This window comes from Oncorhynchus mykiss, chromosome 8 (assembly GCF_057628025.1).
Source record: "Oncorhynchus mykiss isolate SJ-2025 chromosome 8, ASM5762802v1, whole genome shotgun sequence".
Classification (NCBI taxonomy): Eukaryota; Metazoa; Chordata; class Actinopteri; order Salmoniformes; family Salmonidae; genus Oncorhynchus; species Oncorhynchus mykiss.
Window position 1 is genome coordinate 79,321,104 of NC_143029.1, and position 15,130 is coordinate 79,336,233.

A 15,130-nucleotide genomic window follows, 5' to 3' on the forward strand; every position below is an offset into this window, starting at 1 on the left:
GTTTTCGTCTTTTGAGCTTCTAGTCATGAAATCTATGCAGCCTACTCAATCACTTTTTATAGCTACTGTTTACAGGCCTCCTGGGCCATATACAGCGTTCCTCACTGAGTTCCCTGAATTCCTATCGGACCTTGTAGTCATAGCGGATAATATTCTAATCTTTGGTGACTTTAATATTCACATGGAAAAGTCCACAGACCCACTCCAAAAGGCTTTCGGAGCCATCATCGACTCAGTGGGTTTTGTCCAACATGTCTCTGGACCCACTCACTGTCACAGTCATACGCTGGACCTAGTTTTGTCCCATGGAATAAATGTTGTGGATCTTAATGTTTTTCCTCATAATCCTGGACTATCGGACCACCATTTTATTACGTTTGCAATTGCAACAAATAATCTGCTCAGACCCCAACCAAGGATCATCAAAAGTCGTGCTATAAATTCACAGACAACACAAAGATTCCTTGATGTCCTTCCAGACTCCTTCTGCCTACCCAAGGACGCCAGAGGACAAAAATCAGTTAACCACCTAACTGAGGAACTCAACTTAACCTTGCGCAATACCCTAGATGCAGTTGCACCCCTAAAAACTAAAAACATTTCTCATAAGAAACTAGCTCCCTGGTACACAGAAAATACCCGAGCTCTGAAGCAAGCTTCCAGAAAATTGGAACGGAAATGGCGCCACACCAAACTGGAAGTCTTCCGACTAGCTTGGAAAGACAGTACTGTGCAGTACCGAAGAGCCCTTATGTTATTCGAAAACATAATGTTAACTTTCACTGCTATGCGAATGACACACAGCTGTACATTTCAATTAAACATGGTGAAGCCCCAAAATTGCCCTTGCTAGAAGAATGTGTTTCAGACATAAGGAAGTGGATGGCTGCAAACTTTCTACTTTTAAACTCGGACAAAACAGAGATGCTTGTTCTAGGTCCCAAGAAACAAAGAGATCTTCTGTTGAATCTGACAATTAATCTTAATGGTTGTACAGTCGTCTCAAATAAAACTGTGAAGGACCTCGGCGTTACTCTGGACCCTGATCTCTCTTTTGAAGAACATATCAAGACCATTTCAAGGACAGCTTTTTTCCATCTACGTAACATTGCAAAAATCAGGAACTTTCTGTCCAAAAATGATGCAGAAAAATTAATCCATGCTTTTGTCACTTCCAGGTTAGACTACTGCAATGCTCTACTTTCCGGCTACCCGGATAAAGCACTAAATAAACTTCAGTTAGTGCTAAATACGGCTGCTAGAATCCTGACTAGAACCAAAAAATTTGATCATATTACTCCAGTGCTAGCCTCTCTACACTGGCTTCCTGTCAAAGCAAGGGCTGATTTCAAGGTTTTACTGCTAACCTACAAAGCATTACATGGGCTTGCTCCTATCTATCTCTCTGATTTGGTCCTGCCGTACATACCTACACGTACGCTACGGTCACAAGACGCAGGCCTCCTAATTGTCCCTAGAATTTTTAAGCAAACAGCTGGAGGCAGGGCTTTCTCCTATAGAGCTCCATTTTTATGGAACGGTCTGCCTACCCATGTCAGAGACGCAAACTCGGTCTCAACCTTTAAGTCTCTACTGAAGACTCATCTCTTCAGTGGGTCATATGATTGAGTGTAGTCTGGCCCAGGAGTGGGAGGGTGAACGGAAAGGCTCTGGAGCAACGAACCACCCTTGCTGTCTCTGCCTGGCCGGTTCCCCTCTTTCCGCTGGGATTCTCTGCCTCTAACCCTATTACAGGGGCTGAGTCACTGGCTTTACTGGGGCTCTCTCATGCCGTCCCTGGAGGAGGTGCGTCACCTGAGTGGGTTGAGTCACTGATGTGGTCATCCTGTCTGGGTTGGCGCCCCCCCCCCCCCCCCTTAAGTTGTGCCGTGGCGGAGGTCTTGTGGGCTATACTCAGCCTTGTCTCAGGATGGTAAGTTGGTGGTTGAAGATATCCCTCTAGTGGTGTGGGGGCTGTGCTTTGGCAAAGTGGGTGGGGTTATATCCTTCCTGTTTGGCCCTGTCCGGGGGTGTCCTCGGAGTGGGCCACAGTGTCTCCTGACCCCTCCTGTCTCAGCCTCCAGTATTTATGCTGCAGTAGTTTATGTGTCGGGGGGCTAGGGTCAGTTTGTTATATCTGGAGTACTTCTCCTGTCCTATTCGGTGTCCTGTGTGAATCTAAGTGTGCGTTCTCTAATTCTCTCCTTCTCTCTTTCTCTCTCTCGGAGGACCTGAGCCCTAGGACCATGCCCCAGGACTACCTGACATGATGACTCCTTGCTGTCCCCAGTCCACCTGGCTGTGCTGCTGCTCCAGTTTCAACTGTTCTGCCTTGTTGTTGTTCGACCATGCTGATCATTTATGAACATTTGAACATCTTGGCCATGTTCTGTTGTGATCTCCACCCGGCACAGCCAGAAGAGGACTGGCCATCCCATCCCACATATGCTCTCTCTAATTCTCTCTTTCTTTCTCTCTCTCGGAGGACCTGAGCCCTAGGACCATGCCCCAGGAATACCTGACATGATGACTCCTTGCTGTCCCCAGTCCACCTGACTGTGCTGCTGCTCCAGTTTCAACTATTCTGCCTTATTATTATTCGACCATGCTGGTCATTTATGAACATTTGAACATCTTGACCATGTTTTGTTATAATCTCCACCCGGCACAGCCAGAAGAGGACTGGCCACCCCACATAGCCTGGTTCCTCTCTAGGTTTCTTCCTAGGTTTTGGCCTTTCTAGGGAGTTTTTCCTAGCCACCGTGCTTCTTAACCTGCATTGCTTGCTGTTTGGGGTTTTAGGCTGGGTTTCTGTACAGCACTTTGAGATATCAGCTGATGTACGAAGGGCTATATAAAATAAATTTGATTGATTGATTGAAGAGTAAAGTCGGCGGAACTGCATCTGCGACAGTCGAAAGTCGGACACTAATGTGGTTTTTCAACAGCAAGGCTCAGATCAACATGACAATGTTGCCATTGTTTCTAAAATATTTTCTTTATAATTGTAAGGGATCTCCTCTTCTGAGGAGGAGAAGCAAGAAGGATCGGATGACCAAAACGCAGCGTGGTAAGTGTCCATAATTTATTGAAGCAAAATGAACACTGAACAAAAACAATTAACAACAAACGAACAGTCCCGTAAGGTGAATTACAAAACACTAAACAGGAAATAAACACACATGAAACCCAGGTGGAAAAAGGCTACCTAGGGACAACTAACCCTGCCTCTGATTGAGAACCATACCAGGCCGAACACAAAAACCAATATTGATAAACAAACATAGACTGCCTACCCCAACTCACGCCCTGACCATACTAATTAACCTTTATTTAACTAGGCAAGTCAGTTAAGAACATATTCTTATTTTCAATGACGGCCTAGGAACAGTGGGAACTGCCTGTTCAGGGGCAGAACGACAGATTTGTACCAGATTTGCAAACAGAATAACAACCCTAAGCACACAGCCAAACCAACGCAGGAGTGGCTTTGGGACAAGTCTCTGAATGTCCTTGAGTGGACCAGCCAGATTCCGGACTTGAACCCAATGGAACATCTCTGGAGAGACCTGAAAATCGCTCTGCAGTGACTCTCCCCATCCAACCAGACAGAGCTTGAGAAGATCTGCAGAGAAGAATGGGAGAAACTCTCAAATACAGGAGTGCCAAGCTTGTAGTGTCATACCCAAGAAGACTCAAGGCTGTATTCACTGCCATAGGTGCTTCAACAAAGTATTGAGTAAAGGGTCTGAATTCTTATGTAAATGTGATATTTCAGTTGTTTTATCTTTTAGAAATTAGCTAAAATTTCTAAAAACCTATTTTTGCTTTTCATTATGGGGTATTGTGTGTAGATTGATGAGTGAATTAAAAATAATAATAATTTAGATGAAGGCTGTAACGTAACAAAATGTGTAAATATCAATGGGTCTAAATACTTTCCGAATGCACTGTATAAGTATTGTACATACCGTATATGCATATATACACTACATGACCAAAAGTATGTGGACACCTGCTCGTCGAACATCTCATTCCAAAATCATTGGCATTATTATGGAGTTGTTCCCCCCTTGGCTGCTATAACAGCCTCCACTCTTCTTGGGAAGGTTTTCCACTAGATTTTGGAACATTGCTGTGGGGACTTGCTTTCATTCAACCACAAGCGCATTAGTAAGGTCGGGAACTGATGTTGGTCGATTAGGCCTGGCTCGCAGTCGGCATTCCAATTCATCCCAAAGGTGTTCGATGGGGTTGAGGTCAGGGCTCTGTTCAGGCCATTCAAGTTTTTTCACAACTATCTCAACAAACTATTTATCTATAGGACCTCGCTTTGTGCACAGGGGCATTTTCATGATGAAACAGGAAAGGGCCTTCCCCAAACTGTTGCCACAAAGTTGGAAGCACAGAAACATCTAGAATGTCATTGTATGCTGTAGCGTTAAGATGTCCCTTCATTGGAACTAAGAGATCTAAACCATAAAAAACAACCCAAGACCATAATTCCTCCTCCACCAAACTTTAGAGTTGGCACTATGCTTTTGGGCAGGTAGCGTTCTCCTGGCATCCGCCAAACCCAGATTTGTCCGTCAGACTGTCAGATGGTGAAGCGTGATTCATCATATCAGAGAATGCAATTTTAAGCGCTACGCACTTCATCACTCGGCAGTCCCATTCAGTGAGCTTGTGAGGCCACCACTTTGCAGCTGAGGAGTTGCTTCTCCTAGATGTTTCCACGTCACAATCACAGCACTTACAGTTAACTGGGGCAGCTCTAACAGGGCAGAGACTTGACTCACTGCCTTATTGGAAAGATAGCATCCTATGACTGTGCTACGTTGAAAGTCACTGAGCTCTTTGGGAAGGCCATTCTACTGCCAATGTCTATGGAGATTGCATGGCTGTGTACTCGATCTTATATACCTGTCAGCAATGGGTGTGGCTGAAATAGCCGAATCCACTAATTTGAAGGGGTGTCCACATACTTTAGTATATACAGTGTATGTGTATATAAGGCAGAAATATATGTCACATACAGTACCAGTCAAAGGTTTGGACACACCTACTCATTCAAGGGTTTTGTTAGTTGTACTATTTTCTACATTGTAGAATAATAGTGAAGACATCAAAACTATGAAATAAAACATATTGATTCACATAGTAACCAAAAAAATATCTAAATTAACAAATCAAAATATATTTTATATTTGAGATTCTTCAAAGTAGCCACCATGATGAAAGCTTTGCATTCTTTCAACCAGCTTCATGAGGTAGTCACCTGGAGTGCATTTCCATTAGCAGGTGTGCCTTGTTAAAAGTTAATTTGTGGAATTTATTTCCTTCTTAATGTTTTTGAGCCAATCAGTTGTGTTGTGACAAGGTAGGGGTGGTATACAGAAGCTAGCCCTATTTGGTAAAAGACCAATAAATATTATGGCAAGAACAGCTCAAATAAGCAAAGAGAAATGACAGTCCATCATTACTTTAAGACATGAAGGGCAGTCAACATGGAAAATGTAAAGAACTATTACAGTTTATTCAAGTGCAGTCGCAAAAACCATCAAGCGCAATGATGGCTGACTTTCATGAGGACTGCCAAATGCTGCAGAGTTCAAGTTTCAGACACATCTCAACATCAACTGTTCAGAGGAGACTGATTGAATTAATCAAGCCTTCGTGGTCTATTTGCTGCAAAGAAACCACTAGTAAATGACACCATTAAGAAGAAGAGACTTGCTTTTGCCAAGAAACACAAGCAATGGACATTATTCCGGTGGAAATATGTCCTTTTGGTCTGATGAGTCCAAATTGAGATTTTTGGTTCCAACCGCTGTGTCTTTGAGACACAGAGTAGGTGAACGGAATATCTCCGCATGTGAGGTTCCCACTGTGAAGCATGGCGGAGGAGGTGTGATGGTGTGGGGGTGCTTTACTGGTGACACTGTCTGATTTGTTTAGAAATGAAGGCACACTTAACCAGCTTGGCTACCACAGCATTCTGCAGCGATACGCCATTCCATCTGGTTTGCTCTTAGTGGGACTATCATTTGTTTTTCAACAGGACAATGACCCAAAACACACCTCCATGCTCTGTAAGGGCTATTTGACCAAGGAGAGTGATGGAGTGCTGCATCAGATGACCTGGCCTCTACAAATCACCTGACCTCAACCCAATGGAGATGGTTTGGCATGAGTTAGACCACGTAGTGAAGGAAAAGCAGCCAACAAGTGCTCAGCATGTGTGGGAACTACTTCAAGACTGTTGGAAAAAGCATTCCTCATGAAGCTGGTTTTATAACACAGGGCGAGACCCAGATGCAGACACAGGAGGCAGATGGTTTGAGTCTCTGATATTTATTAAACAAGTGGCAGGCAAGAGGCAGGTCGAGGACAGGCTAAAGTTAATAAACCAGGTTAGAGTCCAAACGATACAGGGCGGCAGGCAGGCTTGAGGTCAGGGCAGGCTGAACGGTCAGGCAGGCGGGCTTAGTGTCAGGGCAGGCAAGAGGTCACCGGGAGGACTAGAAAAACAACAGACTAGGAAAAAACAGGAACTCTGGAAAAAAACGCTGGTAAGCTTGACAAGACAAGACGAACTGGCAACAGACAAACAGAACACAGGAATAAATACATTGGGAATAATGGGGAAGATAGGTGACACCTGGAGGGGGGTGGAGACAATCACAAAGACAGGTGAAACAGATCAGAGTATGACAGTACCCCCCAGAGGCACCACCTGGTGACCTACCTGGTTGACCAGGGTGCCGGCGGTGAAAGTTGGCAGTGAGGGCCAGTTCCAGGATGTCTTTAGAGGGGACCCAGCATCTCTCCTCCAGGCCATAACCCTCCCAGTCAACTAGGTACTGGAAACCCCTGACTCGTGGTCAAATACGCAGGAGGCATCTCACTGTGTACGCCGGATGACACAGGGAGGAGGGGTGGGCCTGGAAACAGAAGACAAAGAGCTGTGAGACAAGGGCTTAATCCTGGACACATGAAAAGTAGGGTGTACACGGAAGGTACGGGGTAACAGAAGATGGACAGGACACTAGAGATGGGGAAAGGACCAATAAAACGTGGGGAAAGTTTGCAGGACTCCACCTGTGGGGCAGGTCCCGTGTAGACAGACATACCCTCTGCCTGAGACGATAGTGGGGAGCCATAGTCTGGGGGCAGTCTGCTTGTCGACGATATCTCGAGATGGTCTTGAGAAGAGCCGACTGAGTTCTTTTCCAAGTATGCCGACAGCGGCGGATGAACATCTGGGCTGAGGGTGTTGAGGGAATAGTGTTCCTAGCATACTCCACCCAGAAAACAGTTGCTGGCTCCAGGTGGTGTTGTTGGTCGAGATGAGACACTGAAGTGTGGTTTCCATGTCTTTTTTGGCTCTCTCCAACTGGCCATTGGACTGGAGATGAAACCCGGAGGACAGGCTGGCCGACGACCGAATAACGGTGCAGAACGCCTTCCAGAATCAGGATGAAAATTGAGGATCACGGTCAGAGACAATGTCAACCGGGAGTCCATGGATTCGAAAGATGTGCTGCACCATGAGCTGGGCCGTCTCCTTGGCTGAAGGTAACTTGGGGAGAGGGATGAAATGGGTGGCTTTAGAGAACCTGTCCACCACTGTCAGAATGGTGCCGTTGCAATCTGACGGATGGAGCCCAATGACAAAATCCATGGAAATATGGGACGGGGGGATGACGAACAGGGAGTGCCTGGAGGAGGTCAGACGGAGCTTGCCGCAGAGTCTTATTTTGAGCACATACAGTGCATGCGGCGACGAAGACCGAGACATCAGGAACCATAGTGGGCCACCAGAAGCGTTGTCATAGGAAGGCCAGGGTTCGATGAGCGCCAGGATGACAGGTAACCCTGGAGGAATGAACCAATTCCAGGACTTGAGATCGGGCCAAATCAGGGACGAACATCCGGTTAGCCGGGGCTCCCCAGGGTCCAGCTGGGAACGTTGTGCCTTGCGGACCAGGGCCTCAATACCCCAGACAACCGAAGCTGCAAGAAATTAGGTAGGGAAGATGATCTCCAATTCAGAGGGTGTGGCAGCGGAACTGTACAGGCGAGAGAGGGTGTCCAGCTTCACATTTTTGGACCCTGGGCGTTAGGAGACGTGAAGTTGAACCTGGTGAATAACAGGGCCCAACGGGCCTGCCTACAGTTACGTTCCCAACGTCATAGTTCCTTTCCATGGAGTTGAGACGATGGGACAGGAAGGCACAGGGATGAAGCTTTTGGTCCTGGACAGACCGCTGAGACAGGACGGCCCCCACTCCCACGTCGGAAGCATAGACCTCAACCACAAACTGACGGGCCGAGTCCGGATGGATGAGGATGGGGGCTGTAGTAAACCGATGCTTAAGGTCTACAAATGGGGACCATGTGAATGGTACCTTGGGAGAGGTGAGTGCAGAGAGAGGAGCCGGCAGCATGCTGCAGCCCCAAATGAGACTACGGTATAAATGAGCAAACCCCAGGAACCAGCTGCACTCTAGACGTAGGTTGGGGCCAATCCACCACCGCTCTCACCTTTTCAGGATCCATCTGGACATTCCCTTCAGCGATGACATATCCCAGAAAGGAGATAGTAGAGCGGTGAAACTCTCACTTCTCTGCTTTCACCAACAACTGATTCTCCAGGAGGCTGTGAAGAACACGGAGAGCGTGTTCTTGGGAAGAACAGGTGAAAACAAGGATGTTGTCAAAGTGGACAAATACAAAACGATTCAACATGTCCGAAAGCACATCGTTGATCAGAGCCTGGAAAACAGTGGGATCGTTGGTGAGCTCAAATGCCATGACCTGGTACTCATAATGTCCACTGGCAGTGTTGAAGGCCATCTTCCACTTGTCTCCTTTGAGTATCTGAACAACATTTGTAGGCATTCTGAAGGTCCAGCTTGGAAAAGATGGTAGCCCCCTGGAAAGGTGCAAAAGCAGAGGAGAGGAGTGGCAGGGGGTAACAATTCTTAGCAGTTATGTCATTGAGGTAGTTGATACATGGACGCAGGGTCTTGTTCTTCTTCTCCACAAAGAAGAACCCTGCGCACGCAGGGGAGGCAGAAGAGCGAATGCCCCTGGCAGCCAGAGAGTCGTCAATGTACTCCTCCATGGCCTCGGTCTCAGGACCAGAGAGGGAATATAGCCGTCGGAGGCAGTGTGGTGCCCAGAAGGAGGTCAATAGCGCAATCGTAAGGACGATACGGAGGAAGAGAGGTAGCACGAGACTTGCTGAAAACCTCCAGGAGATCATGGTACTCTGCGGGAATGGCAGAGAAATCTGAGGCTTTACTTAAACCAGGAGGAGGACGTCCCAGGGGAGGCTGTGCCGCAAAACGGGCTCCAACCCAGAGTTGAACAAGTCAATAACAGGGTTGTGATTCTGGAGCCATTAGAATCCCAAAACAGTGATGTGTGGAGATTCAATAAGGATAAGCTGTATGAACTCCCTGTGATGGCCTGATACCTGCAGGTTAATGGGAACTATGCTGTGCATGGCCCTGCCAATGGAGCGGCCGTCCAGTGCTCTGGCATCCATGGGAAAGGAGAGGAGTTGCGTGGGGAAACCTAGCGCAAATGCCAGGGTAGCGTCCATAAAACTCTCATCAGCCCCAGAGTCGATGAGCACCCGGAGAGACTTAGACCGGTCACCCGACAGCACGATAACAAAGGGAGTACGAGTAATGGGAGTTAGAAAACTCCCAGTCTGGCCCACCAACGTACTCGTTCCTAGTGATGAGCCTGGTCTTTTACTGGGCAGGTGGCTATGTAATGCCCAGCAGCACCACAATACAGACAACACTTGGAGCTCAACCTTCATCAATGTTCCTTACGCAATAATCTAGCTATGTCCAGTTGCATAGGCTCCAGAGTAAATGAGTCAACCGTCGCCGATGATTCCCGAGGGAACTCGGGTGGCTTCGGCTCCTCTCAGAAATACAGACGTCGGGGACTTCCGGACTTCTTCGGGGGGGGGGAGCAGGCAGCAGTGAATGAACAAGTGTGACCGAGACCCGTCCTCCACTCACTCCTGCTTTCCCGTAGACGCCAACCAATCCTAATGGTTAGGGCAATGAGAGGATCGAGGTCAAAAGGTAACTCCCGAGCTGCAAGCTCGTCTTTTATCTCCTCCGACAGTCCATGAAGGAAGGTATCAAATAGGGACTCCGGATTCCAGGCACTCTCGGCGGCCAACGTACGAAAGTCTACTGCATAGTCTGCCAAACTACAGGAGTCTTGACATAATCCAATAAGTTTTTGGGCCGCCTCTCTCCCAGATCCTGGAGATTCAAACACCTTCCTTACCTCTGCCGTGAAATCTTCCAGATTACGACAAATGGTGGATTGTTGCGCCCAAACTGCCATAGCCCAGGAGGGCGCCCTTCCAGGCATTAGCATAATCAGATACGCTATCTTCGACCAATCAGAAGGGAACGAATATGGCTGCAGCTCAAAAATGATGGAGTACTGAGAAAGAAAAGCCCGGCAGGTTCCAGGATCCCCAGAATATCGCTCTGGAGGAGACAAGTGGGGTTCTCGGGGAGCTGTACAAACCCACCACTGGTAGGGGAGTTACTGAGCGACTGGGAGGTCTCTGTTGTGGTATGCTGTGAGATAATCCACGGAATTGCTGCAGTAACGTCTTGAACCAATGGTCATGGCGTTCCGCCAGCGAATGGAGCCCTTCCATAAGGTTCTGGAGTAGCTCCTCATGTTTTTGAATGGTGTCTCCCTGCAGGGAGATAGCGTGATGGAGCCAGTCTGAGTCTGCTGGGTCAGTCTTGGCCAGTTCGTTCTATAACGACATAGGGCGAGACCCAGATGCAGACACATGACGCATATGGTTACTAAACAACAATGCTTAAGTTTAGGTTAGGCTGAATGTTCAGGCAGGCTCGAGTTTAGGGTAGGCTGAATGTTCAGGCAGGCTCAAGTTTAGGGCAGGCTGAATGTTCAGGCAGGCGGGCTTAGTGTTAGGGCAGGCAAGAGGTCAGAACCGCTAGGACTAGAAAAAACAGGCGCTCGGAAAAACACGCTGGTAAGCTTGACAAGACGAACTGGCAACAGACAAACAGAGAACACAGGAATAAATACACTGGGAATAATGGGGAAGATGGGTGACACCAGGAGGGGGGTGGAGACAATCACAAAGACAGGTGAAATAGATCAGGGTGTGACAGTTTGAGAGAATGCCAAGAATGTGCAAAGCTGTCATCAAGGCAACGGGTGGCTATTTGAAGAGTCTAAAATATTAAATATATTTAGATTTGTTTAACACTTTTTTGGTTACTACATGATTCCATGTGTTATTTCATTGTGTTGATGTCTTCACTATTATTATGCAATGTAGAAAATAGTAAAAATAAAGAAAAACCCTTGAATGAGTAGGTGTGTCCAAACTTTTGACTGGTACTGTATATGTACTGATGTATGCTTATATGTGTGGATACATATATAAGCATATATGGGCATATACTGTATTTTTCCACCATATATGCCCATATAAAACATATAAGTAAACTACATATATCATTTTTTCTGTATGTGAGGCGAGGCTTATGACTTTGTGGCTTGGTAACTAGTGACAACCAAGAGCTGGCGATCAACATTTCTAAAGTGGGTAATATGACTTTAAATGATAGCAAAATTCATAATAATTAGCAGTGCTCCCTATAGGCTACTTTCAATGCATTTCTCTGCAAAAGGCAGGTAAACGGTTGTTATTAAATCGGCATTCCTTACATCAGCGAGCAGTGCACAAGAAAGTATTCAATTGAGTTGTTAGATGCCACCACCCCCTCCCCAAATATAAAGCTATCCATCCATCAACCATTTATAGGATACGTTTCCTTCGTGGTTCTAGTATCTGTCAAGTCTTTTGAGATCAGTAGTGTTGACATAAATTAGATAAGGGAATGTCTGGGGTGTGGAGGCTCTGTATACTGCACAGTTAGTATAGTTAGTATGGTATATATTTAAGCAATAATGCCCGATGGGATGTGGTATATGGCCAATATACCATGGTTGAGGGCTGTTCTTAAGCACGAAGCAATGCGGAGTGCCTGGACACAGCCCTTAGCTGTGGTGTATTGGACATGTATCACAAACCTCAGATGTCGCTTAATGCTTTTAGAAACTGATTACCAACTTAATTAGAGCAGTAAAAATACATGTTTTGTCATACCCATGGTATATGGTCTGATATACCATGGCTGTCAGCCAATCAGCATTCAGGGCTCGAACCACTCAGTTCATAATATACTGTATAGTTAAGTTAGCATAGTATAATGTTACCGAATTGCCTTCCTATACTGTCGCAGTTTCAATCACAATTGTACCTTCAAATACCCATCTCAAGGTGTCACTCAAGAACCACCAATTCTGGTTACTGCAATCAAGCTATCTGCATAGTTTCCTGTCCTCTCATCACCTAACCCCCATTAGGCTACCACTGATGGGTGAAGTTGGGTGACTATAAAGGTTGTTTCTATTGTTTATCAAGTCAAATCTCTGCCAAATCCTCTCTGATAAAAGCAGACAAGGAAAGGACGCCTTCTATGGAGATATGATATCAACCTGTTTCAATTTAATCCAACTTTATTCAAAGAGCATTTACACTTCTCAATATATTTCACACACACAAAAATGTACTAAAGGGAAATAAAACATAGATGAATAATAAAAGGAGTGTTTTTCTAAATGAGTCATAATAATGAGTGAAAAACTAAGAGCACATGATGAAATCAGAGGTCATGCTGACCACAGTTGCAGTTCCTCGTCATCTCCAACAGATGTTGCTCAACAACCAACAATTCTCGAAAATGTAAACCCACTCCTTCCACCAAACCCGAGCGTGAAGAAGACAGGTGCCATTTGGGAATTGGAACAGAACAAGCCTGTGTGTGTTTCCATCTGAGTGCATCGCTCTTATCCTCTCAGTAGCCTGCTAGTGTGTGTGCGTGTCTCAGTCTGTGTTGTCACTGTCCTCCAACCTACTCCCAGCTCAGCATGGCCAGATTTACACAGAGTGAAAGCAGAAGGCATCAGCAGCAGCACCATCCCCAGCCGCCTCATCCCGCCCCCGTCAACCTGCTTCTACAGCAGCCGCTCTTACTTATCCCCCATCAGCATCAGCTCGATCACAGCCCTGTTCCGAAGCCCATGAACGGACCCGAAACCGTCTCCATGCACACGGACAGCGGCGCCATGAAAGACCAGGACGCCATCAAGCTCTTCATTGGACAGATACCGCGGAACCTTGAGGAAAAAGACCTGAAACCTCTCTTTGAGCAATTTGGGAAAATCCACGAATTGTCTGTTCTGAAGGACCGATACACAGGCATGCATAAAGGTAGCGTTTATGTCACCCCTGCGCATTCCCTCACAGATGGTCGCTACATTGTAATTACGTTACTGTATTATTACGATGTAATTATCATCCGTATGAAACGCGATAGTCATTCCATTTTTGTTCCTTTTTGTGATAGATTGTCTCTCATCATCTATTCTCTCTCGTGATGTCTGTAATGCAATAATGTGTTAGTCTACGCACCTTGTACTGAAAAGCCCGTATGCCTTGCAGAATAAGGTTGCATATAGTCTTAACACTATTACCGTAATTTCCCCATAATAACAGCATCATTGATTTATTTGGGGTTCTTCTCATCTCGACAGATTCTCTCTTTTAGTGCGTAGGAGTAGCATGTTCATGTGAGTTCATATAAGTAAAATGCAAGTTGGTCTCACAGCTAAACGCTCGTCACACTTCCCAACACTTTTTCTTGCCCTAATTATTACACGCCAATGTTTGTTTGCGCCAGCTGCGCGCGTAACATAGTGTTGTTTCCCGCGCCATCGCAGTGTCATGATGCAAACAAAAATAGGGATTATTTGGCAGAAAATCGAAACGTATCCACCGTCACGTCTATGCATCACATTGCATAGGCAACGCATACACAATCAACAGGATTTAGGCCAGTATTGCCAAGTGAGTGTGTCTGTGTGTGTGCGTGTGTGTGTGAGAGGGGGGGGGGGGGGGGCTTTTGTGAGCAAGCTGTATTCATGTGTGTGTCTGTGTGTGACTAACCCTTGTTGGTCTGTATTGATTGACAGGATGTGCGTTTCTCACCTACTGTGCCAGGGAGTCTGCCATCAAAGCCCAGAATGCATTGCATGAGCAGAAAACCCTACCTGGGGTGAGTACTCCACCGCCTGAATGCTGCCAGGGTTTTACATGGAATGAGAGATGGTGTGAAAGCTTTTCCCCAAAGACATCTGTGAGTTGCCAATTCCTTTCGGGTTGCGGAGAATGGAAAAGAGGATAGAGGAGAGTAAGAGAACATGGAGTGAGAGAGAGAAAAGAGTGAGAGAGGGGGAGGGGGAGTGAGAGAGCAATAAAGAGAGAGTACTGTAAAACAACAGTGAACAGAACCATGTAGACAGCTTCAGGCTGTTCATTCAGTGAGCCATGTATGGAGAGAGAGAGAGAGAGAGAGAGAGAGAGAGGGAGAGAGCGAGAGAGGGGGGAAGAGAGGGGGAGATTGGGGAGGGTGAAAGGAAGAGGAGATGGAAGGAATGACAGAGAGAGAGAGAGAAAGAGAGAGAGAGAGAAATAGAAATAGAGAGAGAAAAAGCGAGAGGCGAGAAAGAGAGAGAGAGAGAAAGAGAGAGGAGAGGAGAGAAAGAGAGAGAAAGTGTGAGAGAGAGAGAAAGAGAGAGAGAAATATAGAGAGAGAAAGAGAAAGACACTGAAGGGGGAATCAGTTAGAGAGAGAAAGCAGATGAGAAAGAATGAGTTGAAGAAAAAGGCTGAGGGAGAGATGAGAGAGAGGGAGGGATGAGGAGAGGTTGGAGGGGAGGGATATGTGATGAGGAGGGATGAGAGAGAGATGAGGAGAGGTTGGAGGTGGAGGAATGAGAAAGAGGGATGAGGATAGGTTTGAGGGGAGGGATCACAGAGAGAGGGATCACACAGAGAGAGAGAGAGAGAGAGGGATGAGGAGAGGTTGGAGGGGAGGGATGAGACATGGGGAGGGATGGGGAGAGGTTGGAGGGGAGGGATATGTGATGAGGAGGGATGAGAGAGAGGGATGAGGAAGTTTGGAGGGGAGGG

The 15,130-nt window shown here is 46.5% G+C and overlaps 1 protein-coding gene and 1 long non-coding RNA gene across 3 annotated transcripts in view; both read left to right on the plus strand.

Moving 5' to 3' along the window:
* The window catches only part of LOC110530673 (uncharacterized), a 127,865-nt gene extending 124,981 nt beyond the window's left edge, over nucleotides 1-2,884 (plus strand). The window contains exon 3 of the long non-coding RNA XR_016482653.1: nucleotides 2,229-2,884. This is a non-coding gene — a long non-coding RNA (uncharacterized LOC110530673). The remainder of the gene's footprint in view (nucleotides 1-2,228) is intronic.
* Nucleotides 2,885-12,849: 9,965 nt separating this feature from the next.
* Nucleotides 12,850-15,130, plus strand: part of LOC110530678 (CUGBP Elav-like family member 5) — a 55,861-nt gene continuing 53,580 nt past the window's right edge. For both annotated transcript variants that reach the window (XM_036986328.2, XM_036986329.2), the window contains exons 1-2: nucleotides 12,850-13,369; nucleotides 14,131-14,213. In XM_036986328.2, coding sequence (XP_036842223.1) covers nucleotides 13,027-13,369; nucleotides 14,131-14,213 — 426 coding nt within the window. In that variant the 5' untranslated portion in view covers nucleotides 12,850-13,026. The remainder of the gene's footprint in view (nucleotides 13,370-14,130; nucleotides 14,214-15,130) is intronic.